General features: G+C 38.4%; 2 protein-coding genes across 2 annotated transcripts in view; both read left to right on the forward strand.

The window, feature by feature from the left end:
* The window catches only part of LOC101295784, an 8,628-nt gene extending 1,216 nt beyond the window's left edge, over positions 1 to 7,412 (forward strand). Inside the window, exons 5-20 of the mRNA XM_004294292.1 lie at positions 177 to 262; positions 954 to 1,020; positions 1,128 to 1,190; positions 1,384 to 1,554; positions 1,631 to 1,724; positions 1,822 to 1,901; positions 1,996 to 2,071; positions 2,255 to 2,298; positions 2,676 to 2,743; positions 3,370 to 3,455; positions 3,565 to 3,722; positions 3,856 to 5,179; positions 5,316 to 5,596; positions 6,250 to 6,444; positions 6,522 to 6,678; positions 6,941 to 7,412. Of these exons, the coding sequence (XP_004294340.1) occupies positions 177 to 262; positions 954 to 1,020; positions 1,128 to 1,190; positions 1,384 to 1,554; positions 1,631 to 1,724; positions 1,822 to 1,901; positions 1,996 to 2,071; positions 2,255 to 2,298; positions 2,676 to 2,743; positions 3,370 to 3,455; positions 3,565 to 3,722; positions 3,856 to 5,179; positions 5,316 to 5,596; positions 6,250 to 6,444; positions 6,522 to 6,678; positions 6,941 to 7,245 (3,255 nt within the window). The 3' untranslated portion in view covers positions 7,246 to 7,412. The remainder of the gene's footprint in view (positions 1 to 176; positions 263 to 953; positions 1,021 to 1,127; positions 1,191 to 1,383; positions 1,555 to 1,630; positions 1,725 to 1,821; positions 1,902 to 1,995; positions 2,072 to 2,254; positions 2,299 to 2,675; positions 2,744 to 3,369; positions 3,456 to 3,564; positions 3,723 to 3,855; positions 5,180 to 5,315; positions 5,597 to 6,249; positions 6,445 to 6,521; positions 6,679 to 6,940) is intronic.
* The window catches only part of LOC101296071 (polyubiquitin-A-like), a 120,349-nt gene that overhangs the window by 26,527 nt on the left and 82,749 nt on the right, over positions 1 to 11,073 (forward strand). The window lies entirely within an intron of this gene.

Here is an 11,073-nt window from a genome sequence, read left to right on the forward strand (position 1 = left end):
CTCTCTCTCTCTCTCTCTCTCTCTCTCTCTCTCTCTCTCTCTCTAGAATAGTTGTTACCTGTGAGGCTTTGATTGATTTTTTTTTTTTGTATCTCATTTTGTTCATGTCATTCTTCCTTTGCTCTCCTTCTTGTATTTCATCTCCCATTAGAGATTGACTTTTTTAAAACTATCAGATTGCAGATGGAATGACTATAGAGATTCGCACAGTTAATATTCTACTTGAAACTCGTGGGGGTGGTCGCCAAGGAGGGGCAGCATGGTAATACTGAAGACCCATTTGACTAGTTTACTTTTTATACCATCTGGCAGTATCCAGCTCCTATCTGCTTCATGAATTGTGCTTCTAGAACTTCACTACCTTATTATAGATTGTATACTTTTGGAAGTTATAGTTGGTAGGAACCTCCCAGTTTCGGATTTTAATTTGCTGCAAGCAATAATGGTCTTTTTGTTTATGGTTCTCTATGCTGGAAGCCTGGAATACATTAAATAGTTGTGAGCATTATAGCTGTTCAACCTCAATGGATTCTTTGTTCATCTTTTTTTGAAATTCTCCGTTCGTTCTTAAATAACTTTCGTTTGCTCCTAAACAGATTAAGTTTTTTTCAGTTGACATAGTACATATTTGTAATATAGCCAGTCATTTCAGGATTTGTAAAACGAGTCCTTGGACTGTAGAATCAGGAACATATACTCTGAACAATAAAAATTAGAATATTGAATATGTTCAAAAAAAAAAAGAGGATGCTAATAATTGTCGTGCTGAAATTTTTGGATGGCTACTATCTAAAGGATTCAAGGATGTTTGCATAATCTAGATAGGAAACTGTAGGATTTCAGGTTTTTGGACAGAATGAGTAGAGACTAGGATTTCTTTCTATCTTGAATCATGGACTTGTAAGTAACTTCTTATGTCATATTTCTCTCATTATTTCAATCTTTTTTCCCAGGGCATCGCCTTTGGCATCTATCACTATACGGAACCTTTTGCTATATTCTACTAATGAAAATTGGGAGGTAATGTATTGCTTCTGTGCATATGATTGTATTGTTTATGCATGTATGATAATTCTTGACTACTTCTGTAAGGTCAGCTGCTTACTTGAACAAATGCCCTGTGACAGGTAGTAAATCTTAAGGAAGCACGGGAGTTCTCCACCAACAAAAGGTTCATTTATGTTTTCAAAGTAAAGTACCTACCTCTGTGTTACAGCGAATCTTTCTTGAAATGCTTTTATCTTTGCATTTCCCATTGTCTTGCTTCTCAAATATATGAACCTGCTTGTTCACAGTTGTATGTTCCATTGTTCTATGACCAGAGATGTTATACTTCTCAAGTTTAAATCATCATTACATGGTGTTAATTTCTTTTCTTACCAGAAACTTGAGTGGCAATCTTTGTCCATCGATCTCCTGCCTCACCCTGATATGTTCACGGATGCTAATATAGCGTGTACTCAAATGGGAGGAAACCAGAGAGATGATGATGGTGCAAAGCGGGCTTTCTTTGGTGGGGAGCGCTTTATAGAAGGAATTTCAGGAGAAGCTTATGTAATGCAGATCTAAACTTTGTAGTTTTATGGTATTCATGTTACTGTATCATTCTTGACTTGGTGATTATGACCAGATCACAGTGCAAAGGACTGAATTAAATAGTCCACTTGGGCTTGAGGTTCAGTTACATATCACGGAAGCCATTTGTCCTGCAATAAGTGAACCAGGTAACGTACCGAATGTTTATAGATCACTTGATTCATTGGTTTTAAATATATGGTGTACATATATAGCTCGGAGCTAACATATGATCATGTCACACAGGACTACGTGCTCTTCTCCGGTTTATGACTGGATTATATGTCTGTCTGAGTCGAGGAGATATTGATTCAAACACTCAACAGGTTTGCAGTCTTCTTTACTTCATTTACTTACTAGTATCATGCTTGTGGACCATCTTAATTCCCCTTGTCTCTCTATCTGTGACGACATTTTCAGCGGTCAACTCAAGCAGCAGGCCGTTCTATCGTTTCAATTGTTGTGGACCACATATTTCTTTGCATTAAAGATACTGGTAAGTGAAATAGGTATTTAATACTTTTGTTACATGGATAAAACAGGATTCATCAGTTTCAGTTTGTTGGTAGCTAGTTTTCTTACTCCAAGGTTGCATGTTATGTTCTTTCTGGTTTATACTGTTTGTATTTCTGATGTAATTTATTCAAAGTAATCTTAAAAGTTTCGACTTTACTTGCAGAATTCAAGCTTGAACTTCTGATGCAATCACTCTTCTTTTCACGGGTACTGTTCTGTGACTTAACATGGTTAACTATTCTACTATCAACATTTTGGTATTATGGTACTCTATCAGACGCAATCTACATAATGCTGATACTTCAAGGAGGGTTCTACAGTATGTTTAACACTTCATTTATGTGTCTGGGTTTAATCTGAAAATTATTTGGCATTGGGAATGTGTTAATATTGAAAAAAAATAGTTCTTATATATGTACTAGAAGAACCACACATTTTTTTTACATAGTCATATTTCAAGCCATTATATACCATTGGGGAGCCTACAGATTATAGGCTGATCCATATCTTGTAGTCTATGTGATGTGCCATGTTTCTCTACTCATTTAGCAGTCCAAGAATTATATGAATATCCACTTTTGCAGGCAAGTGTTTCTGATGGAGGGATTGACAACAACTTGTCGAAGGTTATGATTGGTGGACTCTTTTTAAGGTTAACTTTGTTCAGTTACAATTTTTCTAGATATTTGATGCTTAGGCTGCCAGTAATTTTTTTTTCTGGTGCGCATTATACAGGAGTTCTATGTTCTAGAGTTTTACTATCAACACTGTTGGAAAAGTTTTACTTTATGAAAATTTACCACCTTTTGGGAGTGTCTGCATTTGACCCCGTTGTCGTTTTGTTATGTGCAAACAAGTTATTATTATTCTTTCTCAAGCGTTATGTTACTATCAAAGTAGTAAACTTGACTAGTGTTTCCCCTTTATCTTTTAGTTACGTGCAGACAAGTTAGTTTGATTTTCTTTGTGAGGGTTATATTACTATTAGTATGTGTAGAAATTGACTAGCTGATCCTACCTGTTTGGCTAAAGGCATAATTACTTAATTGTCAAGTAGTATTTTTCAGATTACCTGTAACAGTGTAACAATTGAAATTTTGAAGAGATATTGGCACTCTGTAATCCTTGTGCATTCCTACTTATTGAAGCAATAAGATTTTAGTGGTGTTTCAGAAGAGAAAATGATTAAGTTGTACAATAGGATAGAATTGTCCCTGCTTTCAATTTCTATTCTTCCAGATGGCCAAATCATAGTTAATGTTGGTGGCTGGAATGTAGGGATACCTTTTCAAGACCTCCTTGCACCTTAGTGCAACCATCAATGCATGCCATTTCTGAGGAACCTGTGCATGTTCCTGACTTTGGTATGGGCTAAATTTATTATTTAATCTGAAAAAAGAGAGATTTTAATTGTGTATGAAATTATGGGTATTTGTAATTTGAAGTTAATCTCTTCATTTTATTTTTGGACAGGTAAGGACTTTTGCCCTCCCATATATCCTTTGGGAGCTCAGCAGTGGCAGTTGATCGAGGGTGTCCCTCTTTTATGCCTTCATTCTCTTCTGACCAAGCCCTCCCCTGAGCCTCCAGCTTTTGCTACACAAACAGTCATTAATTGCCAACCCCTGATGGTATGCAGAAATTGTTCCCAAATAATACTCCTTATATGAACAAACTGTCATTTATTGATCACTTTCTTTTAATTTGTTCTTCTTTTCTGAGTTTAAAAAGTATCTGTTCTTAATCTTTTTCTTTTTATCCCAGATTCATCTTCAGGAAGGATCCTGTCTGAGGATCTCTTCCTTCCTGGCTGATGGAATTCTCGCCAGTCCTGGTGCTGTTTTACCGGATTTCTCAGTAAATTCCTTGATTTTCATCCTCAAGGAATTAGATGTTACTGTGCCTTTGGACGTGGACAATTTGCGAAGTCGTGGTAACAACAGGAGCAGTATCAATCAGAGTTCCTTTTCTGGAGCAAGGCTTCACATTGAGAACTTGTTCTTCTCAGAGTCACCTTCACTAAAACTAAGGTTACTGAATTTGGACAAGGATCCTGCTTGCTTTTGTCTCTGGAAAGGTCAACCAGTTGATGCTAGCCAGAAGAAATGGACTACTAGATCATCACACATTAGTTTGTCCCTAGAAACATGCACTGCATCAGCTGGACTTCAGAGTTCTCTTGATGGGACCTCAGGCTTGTGGAGATGTATTGAGCTGAAAGATGCTTGCATAGAAGTAGCTATGGTAACTGCTGATGGGAGCCCATTAACAAATGTTCCTCCTCCTGGTGGTATTGTCAGGATAGGGGTAGCGTGTGAAAAGTATCTCTCAAATACTTCTGTTGAACAGTTGTATTTTGTTTTGGATCTTTATGCGTACTTTGGCAGAGTTAGTGAAAAGATAGTTCTTGTTGGAAAGAGTACTAGACCAAAGATCAAGGATGATTCCTTCAAAGGGAGGCTAATTGACAAGGTTCCCAATGATACAGCAGTTAGTTTAGTGGTGAATGATCTTCAGCTACGATTTCTGGAATCATCGTCCATGCAAATTGAAGGAATGCCTCTAGTTCAGTTTGTTGGGCATGATCTCTTTATAAGAGTCACTCACAGAACTCTTGGTGGTGCAGTTGCTGTTTCCTCCACTATACGTTGGGATAGTGTTGAGGTGGACTGCGTAGATAGTGAGGGAAACTTGGCAAGTCAGAATGGCACAGAAAATGGTCATGGTCTTTTGGCGAGTGGAAATGGGTATCCTCAACTAAGACCTGTCTTTTGGATACATAACCAAATAAACCATTTGTCAAATGGTAAAGCTATTGTGGATCGATTTCTTGACATAAGCGTGGAAAATGTAATTCCTTTAAATGAACAAGATGTAGAATGTCATAGTTTGAGTGTGTCAGCTTGTATTTCTGGCATTCGCCTAGGTGGTGGAATGAACTATGCTGAATCCTTGCTGCATCGATTCGGAATACTTGACGTTGATGGTGGTCCTGGGAAGGGGTTATCTGAAGAGTTGGAGAATTTACAAGCAGGCCCACTTTCAAAACTTTTCAAACCATCGCCTCTCATTGTTGATTCTAAAGAGGGTATGTGGCAATTGGATTTGGGTAATTTTATTTATTAGTTACACAGAGAGGTTGTTATGGTGTTTCTTTGTTCATTTCTTTTAAATTTTACTGCAAATCTGCAATGGCCCTAACGTTTCATCTGCAATTTCTTCAGATGAAAGTTCAGGAGATGGGAAAGGGGGCAAGGCTTTGCACTTGCCAGATGATGTGGACGTGTCCGTAGAATTGAAAAATTGGTTATTTGCTCTTGAAGGTGCACACGAAATTGCAGTGTTTAGGAGTTCCTACGATCAGGAGGGTGTGCGCAGAGAAGAGAGGTCTTGGCACACAACATTCCATAATCTGCACCTAAAAGGAAAAAGTAGTCCAAAACAAATGATGGATGGTATTAGGAAGTCATACAGGACACCAAAATTTCCTATAGAATTGGTGACGGTAAGCATATCTCTCTCTTGCCATGATCCCTATGTTTTAAGTGTCCTGTTATGCTAGAGAGATGCAATATATGTTGGATCACAGATACATGAATATTTATTGACAGTGAATGAGACTGTTGGGTGGATTGTAAGTGCACCTGTTGCTCCAGCTCGAGTGTCTCTGATTTCAAAAAAAGATAATCACTTAATGGAAACAATATTCTTCCCCACTTCATCCTATTAAATTATGTTTTCATCATTGCATTCTCTCTTTATCATATTCGTCTGTTGTTCGATACATGCGTTTGGTGATTGATCTTACATGTTTGAATTGCAGTTTAATCTTTTATTTTATTTTATTTTTTTAAAAAAATATTATTAATCATTTCTCTTGAGTATTGACAACATCAATGGTTAGGGTCAGAGGCTGAAGGTTGGAACAGTGATTAAAATATTGATATCCATATATCTATTAATATTTCTGTTAGTATGAGTTTGGATATGCTTGTAACTGGTTCCAACATCAATGTCTGATACCCTAAATATAATTTACGTCAAGACTGAATATAAAGATAGAAGCAATTGTTTGTGGATGATTCTTTATGTGCCTTCATATAAATTGATTCATTAAGGTATCCAAATATTGTCTCTGACATTCTAAAAATGGTTCAGGTTGGTGTGGAAGGCTTGCAGATCTTAAAGCCACATGCCCAGAACTACAATAATCCTGCTGTCGTACACATGAATGGGATCAAGGAATCTGCAGGTGTAAATCTTGAAATTCGCCTGGTGACGATGGAGGACAGTGTTGATCATGAAATGGTTGAATGGGTTGTAGAAAATGTGAAATTCTCTGTTGAGCAACCGGTAATGAGATTTTGAAGCTAATTATTGTCTTATTTGCATTAAATAATTTCAGCATTATCAAACTTTTTTCTCAACAGATTGAGGCGGTTGTATCAAAGGATGAGCTACAACATCTTGTTGTTCTGTGCAAGTCAGAAGTTGACTCAATGGGTCGAATAACGGCTGGAATTCTGCAGCTATTTAAGTTGGAGGAGACCATAGGCCAGGCTGCTATGAATCAACTGACCAACCTTGGTACGTTAGTAAACTGTTTGCCAATTTCCAAAGAATTATATGCTTCAGTCCATTCAAATAGCAATTTTTGACATAAACACTATGCTTCTGAACCCTAAATATGTTAAATTCCATTTGATTTGTATTTTCTTTTTCCGTTAAGTTTTATTCCTTGCTTATATGATTTGGGGTACCACTGAAGAATTATTTCTATTTGGGCAAAGACCCATGCTCAGTATTGTTTGTTCGATCTTTATTCATGAGTTTGGAAAATGACTTGCAGGAAGTGAGGGCTTCAACAAGATCTTCTCCCCTGAGAAGCTCGGCAGAGGTAGCAGCTTCGGCAGTGTTGGGTTCCCTCAATCAAATTTGATAAATGAATGCCCAATTACAAGTACAACCACATCAGAAATGACTGTAGCTTCGCTTGAGGAGGTCGTTATAGATTCACAACTTAAGTGTGCTGCTCTTCTTACCGAACTGAGTAGTTCAGATTCTTCCATGCAACATCTTGCAAGTGTAAAACAACTCACTCAAAAACTTCAGAGTATGCAGAGTTTATTGACACAACTAAAATCTCAGATATAGTTGGCGGCCATTCTTTCCCCTGTAATATTTAGGGATTAAAGTGATCCCATTCAATAGCTTAACCATTCTTTTTTGTATATAAACAGACATATTGGCATGGTTGTCAGTATATTATATGTACCAGACTCTGTAACCAATTTTGTATGGATTTGAGTTCCTAAAGTAACATATCATCCCCTCAACACTTCAATTCGCTGTTACGTTTCGCAAGTTTTACCAAATAAGCAGGCAGTTGATCAGCCAAATGTTGGGTAACAATCTATAAACTCGTTTCCTTGATGTCATAGGAAACTCAAAATGAGCCAAGCTGAGAATACAAGGAATACACATCAGTTGCAGAAGAACAAAGCAACCAATAAATCTGTGTCGATTGTCAATACAATCAGATTAACCAAAAGCAAAATGAAATCTTGAGCCTGACAGTATGCAAGTACCCTGAGGGAGGATAAAAGGCGACCCCCTTTGTTGTCGAGTCAACAAAACAATTGAGAATCAAATCGAAGCAATGTACCTCGAAGCATCAAGAACTCCGAATCGGATTCTTCTCAGCAACTTGAGAGTTCCACAACTTCCACGCTTCCCTGTAATGCGAAAACAGCTCCTTCATCGCTTGGTTCTGGTACTGCGGCCGGTAACAAGCTCCCACAGTCTCCCAGCAAACCTTGTTGATGTTAACACCGTTCCTCCCTCTAGGAACCGCCACCGGAGCGAAAGGACCAAACTGGTAGCTCTTTGCACTCTCCTTCGCCCCACAGCCATCAGAATTGCACTTCTCAGCCTCTCCCTGATTTCGCATTGCCTTCTCCGCAACCTTACTCTTCTTACAGCTCACATTCGTCAGATCCGTCCCAAAGCTTCTCTTCTTCCCCTGCTCCGAATTCAGATCCAAACCCTCTCTTCTCCCATTCAGCCCCAACCACCGGTACGCCGGCTTCCCTGTATCCGCCGTATGCGTCTTCTCAATCAAATTCACCGAGGACAGCACATTCGCAATGTCATAGATCCTCCTCACCTTCGTCCTCATCACAAACACATTCTGCGCGTCTCCAACTCCGAGCAGCAGCTTCGCAGCTTCATCGAGCGAAATCGCTTTCGATTCCGATCCGCCACACACGAACAGCTTCACGAAATTCTGCGCCAGAAGCGCCAGCGACTTCTCTCTCTTGGTCTCGTCGACCGGGGCCGGGATCGGAGTCAGATCCAGGCCTTCTTCTTGGAGCTCCTTCAGGGCGTCAGGGACGGCGGCGAAGCCCTTCCACGTGTACGTGTTCTTGGACTTTCTTGATAACAGCCCGACGCTCTCCAAGACGTTGACGATGTCGTAGATCCGGCGGCGGACGACGCCGAGGCGGGAGGCGGCGTCGTCGAGGCCGATCAGGACGGTGGCGCCGTCGTCGCGGTTGTAGAGGCTGAGGAAATTGGAGCAGAGGAGGCTTAAAGACTTCTGCTTGCGGCTGTAGGAGGTGTCGCGGCGGGTGGTGGTGGTGGCCGGAGGATAGTCGACGGCGGAGGAGGCCATGGATGAGAGGGCCGTTAGGGTTTTGAGGGAAATGGGGAGGGTGGGGTTTGAAGTTTGAAAATTTTATGGAGCGTTTGGGTTATTGGGGATCTGAAACAAATAGAGACTAGAGAGTAGAGGACTAGAAGGAGATGCGCCGACTTGGTTTCAAAATTTTGAAAAGGTGAAGAGGAGCGGGAGTGTTTTACCGTCAGTTCTTTTTTACCTTTTGTAACTTTCCAAATTAAACTGTCTTTCCCATTTTGGGTCATTCCTATTTTGGACCGATGCCATTACTGTACATTTGTTTATCAATTTTTTTTAGGAGTGAAATTTACACTCCCTATTTTACAATCCACACTTCTATTTTTTTTTTTTGTAAAGTTTTCATAAAAAGACAAAACACATGTCATTAACGATAAAATTTAAATTACAAAAAAAAAAAGTAGGAGTGTGCATGGATTGTAAAATTAGGTGTGTAAATTTCAGTCTATTTTTTTTTCTTTCTTTTACATTTCTTAAACTATTAAGGGCTATTTTGATATTGCTGTGACTTAAAAAAAAAAACTACTACTACTACTGTTGCTGTTGCTATACTGCGTAAATAATCAGTTGTGAATTAAAACAATTTTGTGTTTGGTAAATATTAGTTTTAAAAGTGTTGCCAAGATAAAATTTATTAATTTCTAGTGTTTTTAGTAACAACTGTTTTTAAAAGTAACCTTCAAGTTGCTTCTAAGAACAATCTAAGAACAATTTTAGCAGACTCTCTATTTATCTTTTAGCTATTTTGGATAGCGTGTTTAGTTTTTTTTTTTGATATTTTCGGAGCTCCAGTAGACTAGCCAAAGTTTAGTGATTATGACTTTTAACTATCTCCCTAGCTAAATATAGAAAACGAGATGACTCAGATGAGGCTAGCTATAATTTGATACATTCATTGTAAGCTATTTTACGTGATATATAAATATATTTAAACTATTTAATATTTATTGGAAGAATAATGTTGATGTAATGCTAACTAAAATAGAGAGCATTGATGCAGCCGCATTTATAAAGTGGCTAGCCAAAATAACATTTTAGCTAATTTAACTAATATTTAACTTAAAAATGGCTAGCATTGCTAAAGATGCTCTAAAAGCTGCTTCCAGTGACTTGTAATTTTTTTAAAATAACTGATTTTCTTTCATTTACCAAACACTATAAAATCTAAAAGTTCAGATAAAAGCTGATTTTTAAAAAAATGAAGTTGTACCAAACTAGGCCTAATTCTACTAGGAGGCTTGGACATTTTAGGATTGTGCGTGTTCAAGTCACTAAAAAATGGCTGCAAAAGTTTGCTAAAACATCATGAGGGGAAAAACATCAATTATAAAGACAACTATCTTGGCTCTCCAAACCTGCATTCCAGCATAAGAGATGAAAAGCTTTGCAAAACGATTAGCGTCATAAGATTAGAAGGAAAAGCCAATTAACTAACGACTTCAACTTTGGGAGGAATGTCTGGCTTCCAGATCGAGCTTATTGAGGAAGGGAGATTGAGAGGTGTGTGCGCATGACATTGTCATTCTGAATCCAAATGGCAGATTTGATTGTTAAAGTACCATTTGGAGAGGGACTCCAGATAAAAGTATGATTCTGAGAAACAAACATATACCGTCTCTTAGAGATGGTATTCTCTCTGCTCGAAATCGCAACATCTCAAGAATAATTGTTGAAGAAGACTCACAACTTGTCATCACCTGTATCTAAGGCACCACCAGTATTCCTTGGAAGCTAAGCTCGATCATGAAGGACATCATACATATTGCCACGGGATTTGAGCATGTCTCTTTTTCTCATACTTTCCGGGAAGCGAACTTCGTTGTTGATGCTGTTGCCAACCAGGGTCATATTTCTGACCATCCTCAGTCTTGGAATTTAAATTTTCCTTAGCCGGCTGCTATTGCTTTAAATTTCGACTTCTTTGGAGCTGGTTGCTCTAGAGCCTTCTCCTTGTAATTTATGTCTTTTAGCATCCAAAAAAAAAAAAAACATATACTGTCTCAAAACACGATTGAGAATGTTCACTCAATGTATAACACATGACGCTAATAGTGTTATAACGTTGAATTTGAATTTGTTATAGTGTTGTAGTGTTATAATTAACAAACATACACTAGTAGAAAAAAAGGCTTAAGCGACGGGTACATTCACATTTAGTCGCTTAAGCAAATCCTAAGTGACGAAAATCGATATTGTCGCTGAAGATAATTTTTTTGTCGCTACAATTTTCTGGGGCGACGAAATATTTTTGTCGCCTAAGCTTCGTCGCCACAGGTCCTACTAAG

This window comes from Fragaria vesca, linkage group LG3 (assembly GCF_000184155.1).
Source record: "Fragaria vesca subsp. vesca linkage group LG3, FraVesHawaii_1.0, whole genome shotgun sequence".
Classification (NCBI taxonomy): Eukaryota; Viridiplantae; Streptophyta; class Magnoliopsida; order Rosales; family Rosaceae; genus Fragaria; species Fragaria vesca.